The sequence below is a fragment of the Balaenoptera borealis genome, assembly GCF_965194805.1.
Source record: "Balaenoptera borealis genome assembly, chromosome: 15".
Taxonomy (NCBI): Eukaryota; Metazoa; Chordata; class Mammalia; order Artiodactyla; family Balaenopteridae; genus Balaenoptera; species Balaenoptera borealis.
In genome coordinates this window covers 72,025,482-72,049,612 of record NC_138871.1, presented here as the reverse complement: position 1 = coordinate 72,049,612, position 24,131 = coordinate 72,025,482, and the positions used below count along the sequence as shown (strand labels likewise).

Here is a 24,131-nt window from a genome sequence, read left to right as displayed (position 1 = left end):
CAGATAGCTAGTGGGAAGCAGCCACATAGCAGAGGGAGATCAGCTCTGTGCTTTGTGACCACCTAGAGGGGTGGGATAGGTAGGGTGGGAGGGAGACGCAAGAGGGAGGGGATATGAGGATATATGTATATGTATAGCTGATTCATTTTGTTATACAGCAGAAACTAACACACCATTGTAAAGCAATTATACTCCAATAAAGATGTTAAAAAAAAACCCCAAACAAAACAGGTCAGAGCCACAGTGGGCAAGTCTCAGCAGTTTTTCTGAGGAGTGTGGGGCACTGACCTAAGGGACTAGATTTTGTAGCTTTTGTTTGGGTTTTCTTCATGTGTGTATCTTACCTCCTGCTGTAACTTGCTACAAGTAGGTATACTGTCTTATGCCTTTTTAAAAAATAGTCCTCCTGGGCTTCCCTGGTGGCGCAGTGGTTGAGAATCTGTCTGCCAATGCAGGGGACACGGGTTCGAGCCCTGGTCTGGGAAGATCCCACATGCCACGGAGCAGCTGGGCCTGTGAGCCACAATTACTGAGCTTGCGCGTCTGGAGCCTGTGCTCCGCAACAAGAGAGGCCGCGATAGTGAGAGGCCCGCGCACCGCGATGAAGAGTGGCCCCCGCTTGCCACAACTAGAGAAAGCCCTCGCACAGAGACGAAGACCCAACACAGCCATAAATAAATAAATAAATAAAAATTTTAAACTATTAAAAAAAAAAAAAAGTAGTCCTCCTGCCTAGTTTTGCACAACGTACGAAGTAGCTATTTAACTATGACATGTAACTATTTAGAACTGAACAGGGGCATGGCCAAGAAGTGTACCTTTTCCTCAGTGAATACACATTATCTCTTAGAATTCTAGAGATGTGAGAAGAGGTATGCTGATCACATGAAAATGAAACATCGCTTCTGACAAAGTCAACAGTCTTAATTGTTCCAAGTCTATAACAACATAATTTTCCGACTCCTTAAAGTAAATGATTTAATATCATCAGTGCCCAAACAACTACACTGGACATATGTGAGTTGCCGATTAACATTTACTTAAAAAAAAAAAAAAAAACAAGCAATAATATTGATAGAGATTGTTAAACAAATCCAATACTTCGTCATTTATAGATTTTGAAGAACGGGATAAGTAACTTTGTTCAGAGGTGGAGTCTGCCATCTGCTGGGAAGAAAGGTGAAATTTCCATATCATCAACTAAGTTATATAACTACCTCTACTAACAACAAACTGTACTGTGGTACAAGTGTATTGTGTATACACATACACACTTCCTGCCATGGAGTAGTAACCACACAGGGATCGGTCAAATTTCTCTTGGTAAAGTGAAGACCAGAATAAGTGCACACCTGAATGTAAGGCATGGGGGAAGGCAGGGAATGGGAGCAGTCTTGTTTACCTCCAGCCCTCCCTGCGTATCAGGAAAGGGTTAAGAGTTTCCGTTTGGGAAGATGAAAAGGTCCCGAAGATGGATGGTGGTGATGGTCGCACAACAACGTGAATATACTTAATGCCACTGAACTGTACTAATTTAGTAGAAAAACATGATAGTCTCCGTGGCTGAATGGAAATCCTTGATCAGAATGTAAGGCTTTATCCTCTGGGTGGCAGACTGTATTTTCCAAACATAACTGCGGGGATCTCTCTCACCACCCTTGCTCCACTGTGATGGACTTGACCGCCACCCCAGCATCATGAGGTGAAGTCCCTTCTCCTTCCCTCCAGCCTTAGAGACTGTGACCAACAGAATATGGCGGAATGTTGCCACATAACTGTACAGCCAGGTAAGACAAGGCCTTGCAGCTTCCCCACAGCTCTCACAGATGCTGGTCCTCCAGATGCTTCCTCCAGTGACGCTCTCTCTTAAAATAATGCCTCCACGCTGTGAAAAGCACAAGCCACATTCAGAGGCCCACACAGAGGTGGGTCCTGTCGACCATTCCAGCCTTATGATCTGAACAAGGACTTCTGTTTAAGTGGTTCATTCAGTCACAGAGACTATCATGTTTTCTATTAAATTATACTTTTAAAAATAATACTTTATTCAAACCATGCATAATATTTAGTAGGATTTTTATTGCCATATTTAAATGATTCAGATTTGGAGGAAGATCCTGATACAGTGTTGTTGTTGTTGTGGTTGGTTTTTTTTAATCACTGTTAAATGATGTTTAGCCCAAACCTTCCCCATCTCAGCTGATGGCAATTCCATCCTTCTAACTGTTTGGGACAAAATCTTACAGCTTCCCTGGACTCCTTTCCTCTCACAAGCCACATCTGACCCGTGAAGCAGATTTATAAAGTATATCCTAATTCAACTCTTTTCATCACCTCTACTGCTAACATCCTATCATATCTTGTTTTAATTACTGCAATCATCTCTCTGAAATGGTCTGCTTCTATCTTTTCCTTCCACTGTTTACTCTTTACATGGCATCCAGACTGATCATTTTAAAATATAAATCAACTCAAGCTATTTTCTACCCAAAACTCTATAAAGATTCCTCCTTTCACTCAGAGTAAAAGCCAAAGTCCTTACAATGGCCAACAAGGCCCGTTACCTCTTTGACCCCCTCCCTACAACTCTCCTGCGGCTCCTTCTGCTCTGGCTACTCTGGCTTTTTTGCTGTTCCCTGAATTCACACACACACTCTTGCTGTATGGCCACGATCCTGAAAACTTCTGCTCTTCCCCAGATGTCTGCAGGCAGACATCTAAGACTTTGCTCAAATCTCACTTTTTCAACAAGGCCTATAAGACTATCCCCACTCCTACCCTTGATTCCTTTTTCTGATTTCTTGCTCATGTGAGAGTCCAGTGTAAACTGGCAGAGGGGCTCTGATCCATGAATTCAGGGACCCAGCCTCCTTTCATCTAAGGACTCTGCCTCTGTTAACTAACAGAGATCCTTTCATTTGGGCTGGTGTACATAGGGAGTGGGAAGGGCAGAGATAGAAAGAATGGAGAAGACACACCTGCTTTAAACTACCTTGACCCAGAAGTAACACAGATGACTTGCAAACAAATTCTTCCATTGGTAAGAACTAGTCATATGGCCCATCCGGCTACAAGGAGGATGGCTATATAATCTAGTTATATATCCAGAAGAAAAGGAAAACATTGATACTGGTAAGTACTTCTAATCACTAAATATCTTTCTGCTCACTTTCACTACACAAAGAACACACTCAAACCTCTCCCACCGCCCAGAAGCAAACCTGAAGTCCCATTCAGTCAGCACATCTAACTACAAGTGCAGGACCTCTGGCTCTGGCACAGTTTCCTTCATCAAGACCACGTGCAGCTCCTTAAGACACAACCTATGAACTGAAAAGGCATGTTATTTGCACCTGCTCTCCCCAGTCCCAATATACAATAGTGGGACAGGAGCAGAAGGTTCTTCCTTATCAAATATTCTCCTTGGCCATGTGGGCTCTGGCACGCCCTCCTGAGGGGCCGTAAAACTTTCATAACCCACCTCTTCCCAGGGCAAGTTCTGGGTCCTTAAAAAGTGATTTTATAGCTGTAACAGTCAGGCTCATGGTTCCATTGCCAACAGAATTCCCTCAAAAACTTAGCAGGCCTTTGATCTATTTGTTTCCAGTCGGTTCCATGTGCCAGTAACCACACACAAAGTTCTTCCCCAGACATGCCTCCATGCCTCTTGCTTTCAACTAACAGAAGCTACCTGGAGGCCACATGAAACAATAGGTCAGCAGTTTCCAACTCTGGCTGCAAAACAGAATCTTGGCTGCAAAACAGAACTTTCAAAAACTGCCTGTGTCCAGGTTTCGTGTACCCTGGACCCATTAAATCAGAAGCTATGAAGGTGGGAGCAAGATGATTCTGATGAGCAGCCAATAAGAGCTACACTTCATCTGATCTTTGCCACAGGACTGTCACATTTTTTTTCAACTGAGAACATTTACTAGGTCTTTGATGCTCAAAACCTCTCTCAACTCTTATCTCTTGTTCTCTAGAAATAGTCTGTTTTTCCTTTCACTGCCCCAACTCTCAGAACTTTCTCTATTCCCTTTCATTTTTTGCTTGAAAACTAGCCAATTCTTTCCTAAGCTCATCTCTTTCATGTAATACCTTACCAATAAGAGTCAACACACACTCTAACCTTTTCCAACGTTTGGCCTAGAGTTCGCTTGGCATGAAGCAAGTCTTCCAAGTTATCATGGATGACAAATCTACCAAATTGGGCACCACTGCAGAACCTGCGTTTCTGTCTTTCCCAACTCCAACATCAGTGTCCCCATCAGCATGCTACCTGACTGCTAAGCCAACGAAACAAATTTTAAGGTTTTATTTTAACAGAATTCCACTTCCGGTACCAACCACTGTAGCAAAAACTAAAACCTCAGTAGCTTAACACAAAGTTTCTCCCTTGCTTCCATCAGAGTCACACAGGTTGGCAGGATATTCCTCTCCACCCATTGTTCAAGGACCCAGTTTCCTTTCATTATATGGTTTCGTCCTCTCTGGGTCCTAATGAAATTCTCTCCACTAAGCTGCTAGAGGGGACAGAAAAGGCACCCAGTTATTAACTGTCTTGTTCTGGGAAGACATATATCACTCTGATCACGTTCCACTGGTAACAGCTATTCACATGGTCCTTTTGGATACAGTGGGGCTGAGAAATGTAGTCTAGATGTGTGCCCGGCAAGAACAGGAAAACAGTGATGTTGATGAGCCCTAGTGGTCTCTTTAACACCCTTAAAACTTAAGCTCCACCAAGGCAGGAATCTTTGTCTAGTTTGTTCATAGATGTATCTCACAAGCCTCTTACAGTGCCTGGGACATAGCAGGTGCTCAAAAAATATCTTTTGAATAAATAATGAATGGACAGAATGAATTACAGGTATGGTACCATATGGCATTTTTTTCTATAATAAAGGCAAATGAATGGATTGATGAATAAAAGAATGGTGAATTATACTGCATAGTTACTTAGATAAAACATGAAACAGAACTTTTGGAAAAATCAAAATAAATTTCCAAGCACCAACACTACACATATCAAATCTACAATGCAAATTCATATACAAACTGGTTAAATGCACACTAAATTCATCTGTTGTGAACACAGAGAAACATTCATTCAAAATTTTAGTACAAACACAGTGGACAAACTTCAAAGAAATTACTATTAAACTGATTACACATTTTTTTGTTAGGTGGAAATTTCTTTACCCACGACAGCCTCAAAATTCATCCATATCTTCCTCAAAGAACAAGGGCACTGCACACACTCCTAGTCTTAAAAACAAGTCACACAGAGACACGTAAAAGACCTTACCAATGTGCATCTACCATCATAATGCAAATACTCATCAAAATTCAGAACTAATACATTTATGATACCAGCTTCAAAATTATGCATGCTGATAATACTTGATTTTTCCTGAACTCTTAAGTCACTATAACAAAAATAAATTAATAAACTAGAAAAAAATAACAAAGCTGAAATAAAAATAACAATAAATGGCGATAAGACTTACTTCACAAGAGTGTTGTGAAGATCAAACAGAAATATAAGAATTCACTTGTGATTTCTGTACTTTCCTTTATGTATGTTATAGATCAACAGAGTATATGAAAAACTGCTTTGTAAATCATAAAGCAATATTCAAACAGTCACTTATCTTTAAATAAATGTAAAATTCCCATTTCTATAAGGGTTTTAAATTAGCTAAATGAGCAAGTTCAAACTAAGGTGAAAAAGAAGTTCCTCATCCTCCTAGCCCCAACATCTAGAAAGAGAATTTTCAGTAGATACATTCCAGAGAATCCAATCATTATGAAAGGTAATAAGGCAAAGAGCTTTCTCAGTGTAAACAGTTAGACTCTAAACAAAAAACAGTTGAAAAATATTAATAAGTCATTTAATATAGTGGGATACTTGTACTTTAAGAAGAAGAAAAAGTAACAATTTGAAAATCTATAAATTCTCTCTAGTCAATGAAAAAGAGAATAAACTACTGGGTTTTATTTTTTGTTTTCCCTCTGCTTGTTTAAAAAATTTAAAATAATGACTCCTCAACCAAAAAAAATATTGGAATTTACAACACAAGACCCAGGATAGGAGGTTCAGTTTAACAAAATTTTATAGGTTAGCTGTAACTGAAAAGCCATCTAATAAAAAATTATCTGTAACACATTATCAGAGATGTAGGAAGTAAAGTATACACTTGATTAAAGTTTGTTTCTTGTTTTTAACTAATCCCTGATATAAACTTATTTGCTTTTTTCTTGGTTAAGTTTTAAGATGGTTAACTAGGAAAAAAAAGAAAATAGAAAAAAAACCCTGCTTATTGAAGCTTTCTAATACTTAAAGTCTAGTAGGATGACCGGGCTTAAGAACCTAGATCCTGAATTATACTTATGACCCTATATATTTTTCTACCTTTTAGCAAACCAACCAACCAACAAACAAAAGCTAGAGGAAAAGGATTTAAAGCAAGGCTATAGCAATTTAGGAAATAAAAATATGACATTTTTTAAACTCTGGAAATAAACTGAGAGAAGGGAAGAAAAAATGATTGATGCTAAACTTGTTACATGATTTATAAACACCACAGAAAAATCAGACATTGACCTCTACCCAAATACTGTTATTTAAAAGATTGCTTTTGAAAGTAAAGACATCAGCGTGGCAATTGTAAAATACAGTATTTACCCAACTTTAGAGAGGTAAAAATTTAACTCCTTCATCTCATGCAGTTTTCTCTGCAACATTTAAACCCTATAAGCATGAATAAAGTTTGCTTGAAAAAAAGAACTTTAAATCTTCCTTAAAGCTCAGAGAGTAAGTCTTCTGGGGTGGGGGTGGTACCCCCTTGTACAATTTTAAAAGGAGACACTTTTCACTGGGAAAGGGAGTACTGCAACATTCCATTTTACTGAATAAAAGGGACCACGTCAAAGGTCATAATACCTCCATCTCCTAAAACTTTAAAAACTCTGCTTTTCAAATCAAGTGATGAAGCACAACATATCTGCAAGCCCCATCATAAATGTAAGGGTTAATATTTTATGACATCACATCCTTATTTGATAGGCATCTATCAGAGAAGTGGCCCTGGTGCTGTTACGGATGAAACAGATAACCGCTAGGGACACAGACTGAGAGACAAAGCAGTTACCCAAGAGGAATGCTCCTTCATCTGGTGTTGGTTGCTGTGAGGGCCATTGGCATGGCCACGCCAAAAGCAATTTTGGCAGAGCTGGTAGTTGTGGCACTGCTGGCATCGGTACCGGAAACCCATCATACTCTCACACCGGCAATAGGAGCACTCCACAGGGTGGAAGACTTGAGGGATGAGGGCAAGGAGGAGAGGGGACCAGAGGGAGAAAGAAGTCATTTTCATTTGGAGAATAAAGTCAGTACAATGGAAAACCAAATTTAACATAAAAGCAAAGGTGAAAACAAAACTAGAAGTGAAGAATCTAAATTGTCTTCAATTTAGTTAATCTAACCAGCCATTCACTGGAATAAAAAGACAATAACAAAATTTTCCATTTAGAATAGATTACAATCCACCTTAGAAAACAACCAATTTCCTTCTTTAAAATGACTTTCATGTCTCAAAGTTTAGGTAAATAAACAAGTAAGGAGGAGAGACACTCTCATTCCAAAATTTCTCTTCCAAACCTATTTTTTTTAAGAGATGTATATTGTTAGTTGTGGACATATGTTTCCTTCACTAACATAAAATCTGTGAGAGCCAGTACGACATGCTTTATGTCTCTGTTACCTGCAAGTGGTATTTCACACAGTCCTTTGGACTGAAGGCCTCCAAATGTTTGCTGAACTAAATACTACAGGGACTTCCCTGGCAGTCCAGTGGTTAAGACTCCGAGCTTCCAATGCAGGGGGCACTGGTTTGATCCTTGGTTGGGGAACTAAGATCCCATACACCACAAGGCACAGCCAGTAAACAAATAAATAAATAAATACTACTACATACCTGGGTGCAAATGGTAACTGGTAAAAAAGTAAGGCTAGCCATATCAAAATACTAGTTTTAGGTAAGAGCTCCAAGTATCGGCATAAAATAAGGTACTCTAACCAATGAAGGGGTAGTGATTTGGAGAGAGGGAAACTCAGGTGACCTGAGACTCCTTTCTCCACCTCACACAGCATCTTACCTCATGAAAAACTGCCAGCTGGCAGTCAGGATTTATAGGGGTTACTGGGATTCTCTTATAGCCTGAAAGTCCAGTTTACTCAGTGGAAGTGGGCAATAAATGCACAACTGTATATTACAGATTGTTATTTATACTTTTAAATGTTGATAGCACAATTGTTCCCTCTGGCAATTCAATTCTGAACACAAGAAATGGAAGTCAAAGGAAAGAGGGATATAATATTCAAATCTTCATTTGAACAACTCTTTCTAGCACTGTGTATACAAAGGCAGTGTTGTCTCAATTGTAAGGATTTTTAGTCCTACTTCCAAAAATGCATATTAACTAGAGAATCAAGTCTCAAAACAAACGAACAACAACAAAACCTGAGCACTAGGTGAGAAAAATAATACAACAAGATCACTAAAGAATAACAGAAGACTAAAATCTGGAATGAGAAATCCAAAGGACATACCTCCTCTAAGAAATTTAAATTTTTGTTATCAAAATATTTCTAAGGAATAATGAAAGTGTTAATCACATAAGAATGTAATTTATAAATAATATACTACATACAAAGTCACAACAAAATGTTCACATGGATAACACTAGATCTCAACAAATGAGATCCTCTCTACTTGGGATAGCAGATATAAAATGATTTTATGAAAATGAGCTGGATATGAAACTACGAAAACATTTAGTGCTGTAAAGGTATTGTCCCTCGAACCAACACTGTAATAATTTAACAGCATAAATCTCTATCCAAAAATCCTGTTTAAAAATTTAGCTGTTTTAGTCTACTCAAGAGATTCCAGAACTTTAGGAAAATAATCTTGAATCTAAGGACTTGTGAACTAATAAAGCCATGACTGGGTGAAAGGCTGAGAATTAAAAAAAAAAAAAAAAAAGGTATGAGTAGGAGGGACAGAAAATAAAAAGAGTACAGTAGCGTTCTCTCATTCTTACAAAATGAAAAAAGAGGACTCTGCTTTTTAGTGCCACTCAGCTATCACTCTTTCTCTTTTGTGGAATGAGGAGAGACAGGCAAGAGCCTTGAGAGAAGGGAGCTTCCAGAGAAAAGCTAGGACCTTTCCTTTAATGAACTCAAACAACCTAAACAAGGAGATAAACTGATAGCAATAGCAGAAAAACCTAAGTAGTTACTAAGAGATAAGTACCATTTCAATTTCAAGTGAAACAAAGATTTAAGTCAAACTACTTGGGAAGGATACTGAGAGTAATTCAGTAGTAAAGGAAAAAACTGAATATGGGTGAAAGCCAGTACTAAATTCTATCTTGGCTATTTTCCTTTAAACTATTCCAAAATTTTATAGTTTTAGTGGTTGATATTGAATATATACAATTTTTTGGAGTTACGTTTTTTATAAACTAAAGAAAAACAAGGAAGTCATGGCTAAGTCAGGTGGGTTTAAGCAGAAAACAACCGTCTGGAATCTTGGGGGAAAAGCCTGCAGTTTGAACCACAAAGTTTTCTGACCTGATATTACTACCTCTTGGTATCCTATCTAAGTAATAAGTCCTCCCTCCTTTTTTTTTTTTTTTTTTGAGAAATAAATATTCCTGTTTTGAAAGCTAAAACCACAAATTCAAATGATGGAGTGCCAGCAAATGTCAACTGCCATTTTCAATGATAATAACTAAGGACATTATAAATACTGTCAGTTCATATACTTCCTATAGCATAGGGAACTGAATGATAAAAGTTCTGCTTACCATTCTCAACGTGGGCAAGCCGATGCATGAGAGGTAGCCAGACAAGGCACTGGGGAGGAGGATCGGCCATCATGGTGTCTAAAAACATATTTAGCATTATCTTTTTCTGTGAAGAGAAAAAAAAACAAATATACTTCATATTTTTCAAATATCTCTGAACTCTAAGATTAAGTTAACTTAGGATTCTCCCAACCAAGTTGTAATGAAATACATGGGAAATTTTATAGCAAAATAAATAATATTTTGCATTACTATAGACACTGCTACACACTATCCTATATACTACTGCTATATTCAAATGCATTTCCACTTACATTATTCTATTTGAGTCTTAAAACAACTGTACAAGACAAATAGGCTAGGATGGAATTACTATGTTGTACACCTGAAAATAATATTTTAAGTTAACTATATTTCAATAAAACATATGAAATGAAAAAAGATAAATAGGCTAGGTATTACTATCTTCATTTTACAGATGAGATAATATAGGAATGACGCATTTAAATGACTTGTAAAGGTCCTACCAAAATCAGGACTACAACTCAGGTGGCCTTCAAATGACTATTTCTGAAGAATTCTGAAGGAAAGTCTCAGGTCCAGGACAGAGACTGCAGGCCAGCACTGAATCGAGGGAGGGAAAGGTTCTCACATATATGCAAGAGGGCTGAATGAGGGTGATAACAGTAGGAAGTTACCGTCCAAAGGTCCTTATACATAGCTATGCATTGATGGTGTAGTTTGAGAAATGCCTACTCAAATAGGCTAAATAAAGTTTTCCAAAGTGTTTTCCATCTCAGGCATCAAAGTTACTAATGTTTCTGAGATTTCAGTGGAATCTGGGAGGAGTGCATGAGCAACATTAAAAATAAAAACAGAAAGTCACCCAACATTTGAATGGAGGTTCAGACATGGAAAATGCCTCTTATAATAGATATGCAAACAACTGCAATAAACCAAAATGAAATTAAAAGTCTCTAATTAAAATTGAGAAAGAAGATGCTAGGAAGTTTTTAGCTAGTCAGAGGTGGTTAATATACGTGTGTACTATATCACTTATCGTAAATGTAATGTTTAAATTAATGTTTCTGAATCATCTTATATTTGTTAAAAATTACACTTTTACAAATCCACTTATAATCCTAATGTTACTTTCCCTAAAAGTTCTGATTCACTTATCATGGAGTTTTGTGTGGTTTTTTAAATCTTCAAGATGAAAAGGAACAATTATACTTGATATCTCAGAACTCCCTCATAAATACGCTCAGGATCAGTTTCCAAAAGTTGTCCTAAGTCATACTACAATTTGAAGTCCTCCAAAAGCATGAGGAATGAAACCAGAAGAATTGTGTCCCAGTGCTCTGTCTTCCATTAACTATGTGATTTGGGGGAAATCACCTAACTTTCTGGTTTCAGTTTTCTTATCTCTCAAGGGCTAAAGCAGTGGTTCTTGAAGCAAGGTCAGAGGTCCCCCTGCGAGGTTCCTAAAACATTTCCAAGGAGCCCATGAGGTCAAAACTATTTTCATAATAATACTAAGACATTATTTGCCTTTTTCAATCTGATTCTCTCATGACTGTACAGTGGAATGTTCCAGAGGCAACGTGGCATATCCACAATTATCTGCAAAAGCTTTTAAAATATTCCTCCCTTTTCCAACTACACAGCTGTCTGAAGCCAGATTTTCTTTCCATACTTTAACCAAAACAACATATCACAACAGATTGGATAAGCAGATATAAAAACCCAGCTGTCTTCAACTGAGCCAAATATTAAAGAAATTTGCAAAAAATATAAAACAATGGCATTCTTCTCATTAAATTTTTTTGCTTTGGAATATCTATTTTTCATAAAATATATTATTTATGTTAATATGTAATCGGTTTATCATTGTTCTTTTTAAATGATTTAATATTTCATAATTTATCAGTTTTGATTTCTAATATGGAAATACTGATAGATATAACTCATATAAACAAAAGTTCTCCGGAGTGCTCAAATATTTTCGGGTGTGTAAAAAGGTCCTGATACCAAAAAGTTTGAGAACTCATGGGACAGAATTCCCAGCTCTAAAATTCTGTCCCATTTCCCAAAATTCACTATTTTTCTCTACCTTTTTGTTTTGTTTTATTTTGGTTTTGCTCCTGAGTTGAACACATTCTTTGCATTTCTCTTTATTTTTTACAACAGAATATTTATAACAAAAACTATAATAAAATTGCAAGTAATGAACATTCTTGCCACAATTCTCATTTTTCTGTATTTCCCTCCAAATGTATATGTTTCTATATAATTATGTACATAGGGTATATAAAAATATATAATCTGTCTTTCCACTTAATGTTTTTTCTTTTTTTAATAAATCTATTTATTTATTTATTTCTGGCTGAATTGGGTCTTTGTTGCTACGCGGGGGCTCTCTCTAGTTGTGGCAAGTGGGGGCCACTCTTCGTTGCCATGCACGGGTTTCTCATAGCGGTGGCTTCTCTTGTTGCAGAGCACAGGCTCTAGGCGTGTGGGCTTCAGTAGTTTAGGCACGTGAGCTCTGAAGCGCAGGCTCAATAGTTGTGGCGCCCAGGCTAAGCTGCTTCGCGGCATGTGGGATCTTCCCAAACCAGGGCTCAAACCCGTGTCCCCTGCATTGGCAGGCAGATTCCCAACCACTGCGCCACCAGGGAATCCAACACTTAATGTTTTATTAAATACTTTATTGTTTTGCTACAAGGTCTTCTTTTCTAATCATTTTAACAGCTGCCTCATCCACTGAGCAAAACCACCATGATTTATTTATGCTTTCCTCAATAAAACATTGAGCCTGTTTTTATCTTTGTATGCACTCTCATATTTTTCTTAGAAACCAGTGTTTCTGTTTGTTGCCTACTTCCCCGCGCTTTGTTATTCTAATCATCAATACTGACAATTATTAGTCTAAATGCCATTTGACTTCCTCCCTCCACTCTTGGCTACAACTTTCCTGTTTTAAAAGAGGGGAGAAATCATCTCATAAAAGTGAGAAATCCAGTATCACTAAAATAACGTGAGAAAACAAGTAAAATAATTTAGCATTAGGTCATCATAGCTGCAATTTCCAATCTCATCTTTTCCATTAAAAACTCCTATTTTCTGGGACTTCCCTGGTGGTGCAATGGTTAAGAATCCGCCTGCCAATGGAGGGGACATGGGTTCAATCCCTGGTCCGGGAAGATCCCACGTGCTGCGGAGCAACTAAGCCCGTGTGCCACAACTACTGACCCTACGTGCCGCAACTACTGAAGCCCACAAGTTCTACGGCCCGCATGCTGCAACTATTAAGCCTGTGTGCTGCAACTACTGAAGCCCGGGCACCTAGAGCCTGTGCTCTGCAACAAGAGAAGCCACCGCAATGAGAAGCCCGCACACCGCTACGAAGAGTAGCCCCCACTCGCCACAACTAGAGAAAGCCCGTGCACAGCAACAAAGACCCAATGCAGCCAAAAACAACAACAACAAAAACAACAAAACAAAACTCCTATTTTCTTATGGGCAACAGGGAAATATTTCTTATCCATTGCCCTATCACTTACTTGGTAATCAGTTAAACAATGTATGACATTTAGCTAAAAGACTTAAAAACAGCATTTTTTAAATCTTTCAGATTAAAATGTTTTTATACAAACTTTCTGTGTAAAGTTATAGAAGTATTTTGTCTGACAAGAGCAAACACACATTAACTGGTTACAGGACCAGTGCTATGGGTCAGCCTTTCAGTTATTATAAGACACTGAATTTGTCCATATCACAGATTTATTCTGGACTTTGAAAATTAGAGTACTTTGTAATGACACAACAATATAGTGTTGCTGTGCTTTTTATCCAGATACTTTTATTTATTATAGCTTTTTTTAAAAAAGAATGGAAAAAGTCTTCAAAAATTCAGGAATTCGGGATTTTCCTCATTGCAAAGATTGTCTCATTTGAGAAAATTATGCAATAATGCCAGTGAAAACAACAAGGTTGCAATCACATCCAGGAGCTTTAAACTTGCAGTTAGAATTCAAGCCCAGATACTTTCTCATGCCATAATAGATTTAAAACCACTACTCAATCCAACTACCTAGTAAGCACTGATGATTTTCCAGACACTGTTAGTCATGGGGATTTAAATTTGAAGGAGACCAAGGTGCATCCCTCAGGGCATAAGTGAGCTAGATGTAACAGGCCAGGGCCTGTTGAAGAGGAAACAATTAATCCTACACTGAAAGATTCAGAGCAACAAAGACAAGGAGATATTTAGCTGTGACTTGAAATATGAGGCCTTTGTTGGAGGAGACAAAGAAGGTCGGGGTTACTTGCATTTCAGTGAGAGCTAACAGCATAAACAAAGAAGAGAAGTATACCACTTTCACCTACTCAAGACAAGAGAAATGTAAATCAAAACTATGCTGAGATAACACTTCTCAACTCTCAGATTGGCAAAAATTCCTAAATGTAAGAACATGTGCTGTTGGCAAGGCTGTGGAGAAAAAGATGGACTTACACACTGCTGGTGGGAGTGTAAATGGTACAACCCCTGTGGCACTGGGGCAATATCTAAAAAGAATCCATGGCATCCTGAGGGATGGGGTCTGTCGGGGTAGGAGGGATCAGGAATGAAGGTGAAAGAGAGGCTGGGGTTGGATCGATAAGCAACACCTTGTCTGGCTAACTATCTTATCCAGGAGGCAGTGAGGAGTTAGTAAGGTTTTTTCAAAGCAAACTAGGGACATCAACAGGGCTGTTGTTTAAAATGATGATTTAAACTCAAATTTGCTTATGATTAAAAGGAATAATGGGGAGGACCTTCAAGATGGCGGAGGAGCAAGACGTGGAGATCACCTTCCTCCCCACAGATACATCAAAAATATATCTACATGTGGAACAACTCCTACAGAACACCTACTGAACACTGGCAGAAGACCTCAGACTTCCCAAAAGGCAAGAAACTCCCCACGTACCTGGCCATGTGGCTGATAGGGTCTTGATGCTCCAGCTGGCTGTCAGGCCTGAGCCTCTGAGGTGAGAAGGCCGAGTTCAGGACATTGGACCACCAGAGACCTCCTGGCCGCACGTAATATCTATCAGCGAGAGCTCTCCCACATACCTCCGTCTCAACACTAAGACCCAACTCCACTCAACGACCAGCAAGCTACAGTGTTGGATACCCTATGCCAAACAACTAGCAAGACAAGAACACAACCCCACCCATTAGCAGAGAGGCTGCCTAAAATCATAATAAGTGCACAGACACCCCAAAACACACCACTGGATGCAGTCCTGCCCCCCAGAAAGACAAGATCCAGGCTCACCCACCAGAACACAGGCACCAGTCCCCTCCGCCAGGAAGGCTACACAACCCACTGCACCAACCTTACCCACTGGTGGCAGACACCAAAAACAACAGAAACTACAAACCTGTAGCCTGTGAAAAGGAGACCCCAAACATGATAAACTAAGCAAAATGAAAAGACAGAGAAATACGCAGCAGATGAAGGAGCAAAGTAAAAGCCCACCAGACGAGACAAATGAAGAGGAAATAGGCAGTCTACCTGAAAAAGAATTCAGAGTAATGACAGTAAAGATGATCTAAAATCTTGGAAATAGAATAGAGAAAATACAAGAAACGTTTAACAAGGACCTAGAAGAACTAAAGAGCAAACAAACAATGATGAACAACACAATAAATGGAACTAAAAATTCTCTAGAAGCAATCAATAGCAGAATAACTGAGGCAGAAGAACGGACAAGTGACCTGGAAGATAAAATAGCGGAAATAACTACCGCAGAGCAGGATAAAGAAAAAAGAATGAGAAGAATTGAGGACAGTCTCAGAGACCTCTGGGACAACATTAAACGCACCAACATTCGAATTACAGGGGTCCCAGAAGAAGAAGACAAAAAGAAAGGGACTGAGAAAACATTTGAAGAGATTATAGTTGAAAACTTCCCTAATATGGGAAAGGAAATAGTCAATCAAGTCCAGGAAGCGCAGAGAGTCCCATACAGGATAAATCCAAGGAGAAACATGCCAAGACACGTATTAATCAAACTATCAAAAATTAAATACACAGAAAAAATATTAAAAGCAGCAAGCGAAAAGCAACAAATAACACACAAGGGAATCCCCATAAGGTTAACAGCTGATCTTTCACCAGAAACTCTCCAAGCCAGAAGGCAGTGGCAGGACATATTTAAAGTGATGAAAGGGAAAAACCTACAACCACGATTACTCTACCCAGCAAGGATCTCATTCAGATTCGATGGAGAAATTAAAACCTTTACAGACAAGCAAAAGCTAAGAGAATTCAGCACCACCAAACCAGCTTTACAACAAATGCTAAAGGAACTTCTCTAGGCAGGAAACACAAGAGAAGGAAAAGACCTACGAAAACAAACCTAAAACAATTAAGAAAATGGTAACAGGAACATACATATCGATAATTACCTTAAATGTAAGTGGATTAAATGCTCCAACCAAAAGACATAGACTGGCTGAATGGATACAAAAACAAGACCTGTACATATGCTGCCTACAAGAGACCCACTTCAGACCTACGGACACATACAGACCGAAAGTGAGGGATGGAAAAAGATATTCCACGCAAATGGAAATCAAAAGAAAGCTGGAGTAGCAATTCTCGTATCAGACAAAATAGACTTTAAAATAAAGACTATTACAAGAGACAAAGAAGGACACTACATAATGATCAAGGGATCAATCCAAGAAGAAGACATAACAATTGTAAATATTTGTGCACCCAACATAGGAGCACCTCAATACATAAGGCAAACACAACAGCCATAAAAGGGGAAATCAACAGTAACACAATCATAGTAGGGGACTTTAACACCCCACTTTCACCAATGGACAGATCATCCAAGATGAAAATAAATAAGGAAACACAAGCATCAAATGATACATTAAACAAGATAGACTTAATTGATATTTATAGGACATTCCATCCAAAGAAAATACACTTTCTTCACAAGTGCTCATGGAACATTCTCCAGGATAGATCACATCTTGGGTCACAAATCAAGCCTTGGTAAATTTAAGAAAATTGAAATTGTATCAAGTATCTTTTCCAACCACAATGCTATGAGACTAGATATCAATTACAGGAAAAAAACCATAAAAAATACAAACACATGGAGGCTAAAGAATACACTACTAAATAACCAAGAGATCACTGAAGAAATCAAAGAGGAAATCAAAAAATACCTAGAAACAAATGACAATGAAAACACGACAACCCAAAACCTATGGGATGCAGCAAAAGCAGTTCTAAGAGGGAAGTTTATAGCAATACAAGCCTACCTCAAGAAACGAGAAACATCTCAAATAAACAACCTATCCTTACATCTAAAGCAATTAGAGAAAGAAGAAAAAAAAAACCCCCAAAGTTAGCAGAAGGAAAGAAATCATAAAGATCAGAGCAGAAATAAATGAAAAAGAAATGAAGGAAACAATGGCAAAGATCAATAAAACTAAAAGCTGGTTCTTTGAGAAGATAAACAAAATTGATAAACCATTAGCCCGACTCATCAAGAAAAAAAGGGAGAAGACTCAAATCAGTAGAATTAGAAATGAAAAAGGAGAAGTAACAACTAACACTGCAGAAATACAAAGGATCATGAGAGATTACTACAAGCAACTATGTGCCAATAAAATAGACAACCTGGAAGAAATGGACAAATTCTTAGAAAAGCACAACCTTCCAAGACCGAACCAGGAAGAAATAGAAAATATAAACAGACCAATCACAAGCACTGAAATTGAAACTGTGATTAAAAATCTTCCAACAAACCAAAGTCCAGGACCATATGGCTTCACAGGTGAATTCTATCAAACATTTAGAGGAGAGCTAACACCTATCCTTCTCAAACTCTTCCAAAATATAGCAGAGGGAGGAACACTCCCAAACTCATTCTACATGGCCACCATCACCCTGATACCAAAACCAGAGAAAGAGGTCACAAAAAAAGAAAACTACAGGCCAATATCTCTGATGAACATAGATGCAAAAATCCTCAACAAGGGCTTCCCTGGTGGCGCAGTGGTTGAGAATCTGCCTGCTAATGCAGGGGACACGGGTTCAAGCCCTGGTTTGGGAAGATCCCACATGCCGCAGAGCAACTGGGCCCGTGAGCCACAATTACTGAGCCTGCGCGTCTGGAGCCTGTGCTCCGCAACAATAGAGGCCGCGACAGTGAGAGGCCCGCGCACCGCGATGAAGAGTGGCCCCCGCTTGCCACAACCATAGAAAGCCCTTGCAGAGAATCGAAGACCCAACACAGCCAAAAATAAATAAATAAATTAAAAAAAAAAAAAAAATCCTCAACAAAATACTAGCAAACAGAATCCAACAGCACATTAAAAGGATCATACACCATGATCAAGTGGGGTTTATCACAGGAATGCAAGGATTCTTCAACATATGCAAATCAATCAATGTGATACACCATATTAACAAATCGAAGGATTAAAACCATATGATTATCTCAATAGATGCAGAAAAAGCTTTCAACAAAATTCAACACCCATTTATGATAAAAACCCTCCAGAAAGTAGGCATAGAGGGAACTTACCTCAACATAATAAAGGCCATATATGACAAACCCACAGCCAACATCGTTCTCAATGGTGAAGAACTGAAACCATTTCCTCTAATATCAGGAACAAGACAAGGTTGCCCACTCTCACCACTATTATTCAACATAGTTTTGGAAGTTTTAGCCACACCAATCAGAGAAGAAACAGAAATAAAAGGACTCCAAATCGGAAAAGAAGTAGTAAAACTGTCACTGTTTGCAGATGACATGATACTATACATAGAGAATCCTAAAGATGCTACCAGAAAACTACTAGAGCTAATCAATGAACTTGGTAGAGTAGCAGGATACAAAATTAATGCACAGAAATCTCTTGCATTTCTATACACTAATGATGAAAAATCTGAAAGAAAAATTAAGGAAACCCTCCCATTTACCACTGCAACTAAAAGAATAAAATACCTAGGAATAAACCTACCTAAGGAAACAGAAGACCTGTATGCAGAAAACTATAAGACACTGATGAAAGAAACTAAAGACGATACAAACAGATGGAGAGATATACCATGTTCTTGGATTGGAAGAATCAACATTGTGAAAATGACTATACTACCCAACGCAATCCCTATCAAACTACCACTGTCATTTTTCACAGAACTAGAGCAAAAATTTGCAAAATTTGTATGGAAACACAAAAGACACCGAATAGCCAAAGCAATCTTGAGAAAGGAAAACGGAGCTGGAGGAATCAGGCTCCCTGACTTCAGACTATACTACAAAGCTATAGTAATCAAGGCAGTATGGTACTCGCACAAAAAAAGAAATATAGATCAATGGAACAGGATAGAAAGCCCAGAGATAAACCCACACACATATGGTCACCTTATCTTTGATAAAGGAGGCAAGACTACACAATGGAGGAAAGAAATTAAAGACCTCTTTAATAAGTGGTGCTGGGAAAGCTGGACAGCTACATGTAAAAGAATGAAATCAGAACACTCCCTAACACCATACACAAAAATAAACTCAAAATGGATTAAAGACATAAATGTAAGGCCAGACACTATCAAACTCTTAGAGGAAAACACTGGCAGAACTCTATGACATAAATCACGGTGAGATACTTTTTGACCCACCTCCTAGAGAAATGGAAATAAAAACAAAAATAAACAAATGGGACCTAATGAAACTTAAAAGCTTTTGCACAGCAAAGGAAACCATAAACAAGACGAAAAGACAACCCTCAGAATGGGAGAAAATATTTGCAAATGAAGTAACTGACAAAGAATTAATCTCCAAAATATACAAGCAGCTCATGCAGCTCAATATCAAAAACACAAACAACCCAATCCAAAAATGGGCAGAAGACGACCTAACTAGACATTTCTCCAAAGAAGATATACAGATTGTCAACAAACACATGAAAGGATGCTCAATATCACTAATATCAGAGAAGTGCAAATCAAAATTACAATGAGGTATCACCTCACACCAGTCAGAATGGCCAACATCAAAAAATCTACAAACAATAATGCTGGAGAGGGTGTGGAGAAAAGGGAACCCTCTTGCACTCTTGGTGGGAATGTAAATTGATACAGCCACTATGGAGAACAGTATGGAGGTTCCCTAAAAAACTAAAAATAGAACTACCATATGACCCAGCAATCCCACTACTGGGCATCTACCCTGAGAAAACCATAATTCAAAAAGAATCATGGACCACAATGTTCATTGCAGCACTATTTACAATAGCTAGGACATGGAAGCAACCTAAGTGTCCATCAAGAAATGAATGGATAAAGAAGATGTGGCACATACATATGATGGAATATTACTCGGCCATAAAAAGAAACGAAATTGAGTTATTTGTAGCGAGGTGGATGGACCTAGAGTCTGTCATACAGAGTGAAGTAAGTCAGAAAGAGAAAAACAAATATCATATGCTAACACATATATATGGACTCTAAAAAAAAAAAAAAAGGTTCTGAAGAACCTAGGGAATAAAGACGCAGGCGTGGGGAGGGGGAAGGGGAACCTGGGGCAAAGTGAGAGAGTGGCATGGACTTATATATACTACTAAATGTAAAACAGATAGCTAGTGGGAAGCAGCTGCATAGCACAGGGAGATCAGCTCGGTGCTTTGCGACCACCTAGAGGGGTGGAATAAGGAGAGTGGGCGGGAGATGCAAGAGGCAGAGGATATGGGGATATATGTATGCATATAGCTGATTCACTTTGTTACACAGCAGAAACTAACACAACACTGTAAAGCAATTATACTCCAATAAAGATGTTAAAAAGAAAAATGGAAGTATTTCTGCTCTAATGCAACACATGCATTACTGGAAAACTGTACCTACTGCAAAACTGTGAATTTAAAAATAATAAGGTATGTGAGAAAAACAGGGTTGGAACAAACCTAAAAACCTATGCAGTTTTGTAAACAGAGGACTAACAAAACAATAGCAACACTAATAAGAGTACCAGAACAATTAAATCTCCACAGACATTTTCAGCAAGATGATACCTTTCAGCCTTAAATCCTGAGATGCTTTTTTCCTTCTTCATGGTCAGGACACACAAGTTCTAAGACATATCAGTTTTATCAAAACTATCGAATCCAGTGGATAGCTAACCCCATCAATTAAATTTTTTAGCAAGGGGTGGGGTCAGGAGAGGAATGTCTTCACAGTTTTTTTTCATTTGTATCCACAACTTCATCACCATAACACTGTAGAAAGTGAAGCATTCATGAAATCCTCCAAACTAGCCATTTCTTTCACTAAAGAAAGGTACTTCTGCAGGATTTTCAGCTTCTTTCTTAAAAATAGTCGTACTTTCTCTTTAATAGCGATCATTTCTTTTTCAGCCCAGAACATTAATATGTTGGGGAAAACAGCTTATGAACTCCACTTTACACTGACACCATTCTCTCTATCCGATGATGTATGAGCTAACTCACATTAAGGAAACTTATACATAGGAAAGCAAGCTGCATGGAAAAAGCTTATTTTCAAAAAGAAACCAAAACTTGTTGAATTTAACTCTTGCTGCATGGAACTTCGTCGTAACAGTCTCCCTCTCCCTCTCTCTGTCTCTCTCTCTCCTTTTGGTGGAAGGGGTCATTCTACCAGTAGTTTATATTTCTTTTGAGATAAGCTTCTGACTTTTCCAAATTTGGCATATATCAAAACAAGACTGAATTTTTTATAAGAATCTAAAGCAGATGAAAAGCAACAATCAGGTTGTGAGTTCAAAGGCCTCACAATCATGGTATAAAGTAATGTGTAGAATCCTAGACAGAAGTCTTTTTTTTTTTTAATATATAAATTTATTTATTTTTGGCTGCGTTGAGTCTTCGTTGCTGTGCGTGGGCTTTCTAGTTGTGGTGAGCGGGGGCTACTCTTCACTGCGGTGCGCGGGCTTCTCATTGTGGTGGCTTCTCTTGTTGCGGAGCACGGGCGCGCAGCCTTCAGTAGTTGTGGCTCACGGGCTCTAGAGCGCAGGCTCAGTACTTGTGGCGCACAGGCTTAGTTTCTCCGCAGCATGTGGGATCTTCCCGGACCAGGGATCGAACCCGTGTCGCCTGCATTGGCAGATGGATTCTTAACCACTGCGCCACCAGGGAAGTCCCTAGACAGCAGTCTTAAAATTAACAATTGGAATTTTTTTATATTCTTCAACATTTTAAATTGCTATTCCAATTCAGAGTCCTAACTTTAGTACTCTCATTACAATTTAATCAAAGATTACTTTAGGTTTAGTGCCTCACATAATTATCATCCATTGGTCAAATGTTCTTCACTGATACTTCTTTGTATAAATTCCTTTGCCTGTCCGGACACTATTTAACAGCAGCATTCCAGAACTTGATCAATTTTTAGCCTGATCTCCAGGAAGCATCTATGTGAAAAGCCACATAAGTATCATATACAAGATTATCCCAGAGGACTGTGGAGGCAGCTGTTTGACGTGATTGTACTAGTAAAGCAGCAGCAGCAGTGAGATGAGTTCTAAATGAAAACTGGTTGTGGTGTCTTCATCCTACTCATCCTCACTTATATCTCTGTAGGGTATTTTAACACCTGCAGGACACTTTTTTTCTAACATCTTTATTGGAGTATAATTGCTTTACAATGGTGTGTTAGTTTCTGCTTTATAACAAAGTGAATCAGCTATACATATACATATATCCCCATGCAGGACACTCTTGTACCAGGATATGTTTGGATAGCCTCATATCAATTGAAAAATGCATACTCAGGGGCAAAATGCAAACTATGCTTTATTAGAATAACTGAAGCAGAGAGATATTTTTAATAAGCTAAAAGCTGATACTGTCACTTATGCTTAGAGAAAAAAATGATGTATAGAGACTAATTTCCACAAAAGCAATCAGCCAAAGTGTGTAGAAATCTGGGAAGAACATCTCCTCAGAAATTAATAAAAATAACTCTCCTGTATTATGGGTGGCACCTTCGGTGCTAAAGCCGAGTAATCCCTAGACAAGCTGTAAAATACTGTTTGGAAGGCTGAATTCAGACATATATGAGTTCTTAACTTTAAACGTAAAAACGGATGTGTATGTGTTTGTTTCTTGGTTCCTTTGTGAATCAAAGTATCACAGGTCAGGAGGATCTGGTTTACAATGTCCTTTCAGTTCTCAAACCTTTAGTTTTGTTCCTTTTATATTTTAACCTTTTACTTTTAAATAATTTCAGGCTTATGGAAACGCTGTAAGAAGATTATTTTAAAATTCCCATTTACCATTAACCCAGACTCCTCAAATGTTAACAGTACAAAAGAGATGTCCCTTTACCTTTAAGTATGTCAGATTGTACTTCTGCAAAACCAGGACATTCTCTTAATTAAATATAAGTATCAAAATCAGGAAATTACCATTACTGACAGAATACTATTATCTAGTCTACAAAAATTTTTTAGAAGAAATGCAAATGTTTTTTATTTTAAAATTTTTTTTTATTTTTTGGCTACGTTGGGTCTTCGTTGCTGCCCGCGGGCTTTCTCTAGTTGTGGCGAGCGGGGGCTACTCTTCATTGCGGTGCATGGGCTTCTCATTGCCGTGGCTTCTCTTGTTGCGCCACACAGGCTCCAGGCGCACAGGCTTCAGTAGTTGTGGCGTGTGGGCTCAGCAGTTATGGCTCGTAGGCTCTAGAGCGCAGGCTCAGTAGTTGTGGCGCATGGGCTTAGTTGCTCCGCAGCATGTGGGATCTTCCCAGACCAGGGATTGAACCCATGTCCCCTGCATTGGCAGGCGGATTCTCAACTACTGCGCCACCAGGGAATTCTCTGAGTCTACAAAATTTATTCAGATTTTCTCTACTGTCCCAATAATGTCCTTTATAACAACAACAACAAAATTCTGGATCATTTCAGTTTTCATGTCTCTAGATACCTGTAATCTGGAACAGTTCCTCAGTCTTTTTTTTGTCTTTCATGACACTGACACTTTTAAAGTGTACAAGCCAGTTATGTTGTAGAAATCCTGCATTTGGCTTTGTCAGATGTTTCCTCAATGAGACTCAGGTTGTGCTTTTCTGGCAGGAGAACCACAGCAGTGACACTGGGTGCTTCTCAGAGCATCCTATCAATAGGCAGGGTTATCAGCCTCTCCCTTTACTGGTGATATGGGTTTGATCACTTGGTTAAAGTGGTATCTGACAGGT

At 38.5% G+C, this 24,131-nt stretch overlaps 1 protein-coding gene and 1 long non-coding RNA gene across 33 annotated transcripts in view; one reads left to right on the top strand and one right to left on the bottom strand.

Annotated features, from left to right (window-relative positions):
- The window catches only part of LOC309611905, a 348,213-nt gene that overhangs the window by 76,286 nt on the left and 247,796 nt on the right, over positions 1-24,131 (top strand). The gene's annotated exons all lie outside the window — the stretch shown is intronic.
- The window catches only part of DTNB (dystrobrevin beta), a 252,130-nt gene that overhangs the window by 152,369 nt on the left and 75,630 nt on the right, over positions 1-24,131 (bottom strand). For all 32 annotated transcript variants that reach the window (XR_014234821.1, XM_082356910.1, XM_082356899.1 and 29 more), the window contains 2 exons: positions 9,877-9,982; positions 7,155-7,321 (listed from right to left, as the gene is read on the bottom strand). Coding sequence is in view for 31 of the 32 variants with exons in the window: in XM_082356910.1 (XP_082213036.1) it covers positions 7,155-7,321; positions 9,877-9,982 (273 nt within the window). In the remaining variant the exon portion in view is untranslated. The remainder of the gene's footprint in view (positions 1-7,154; positions 7,322-9,876; positions 9,983-24,131) is intronic.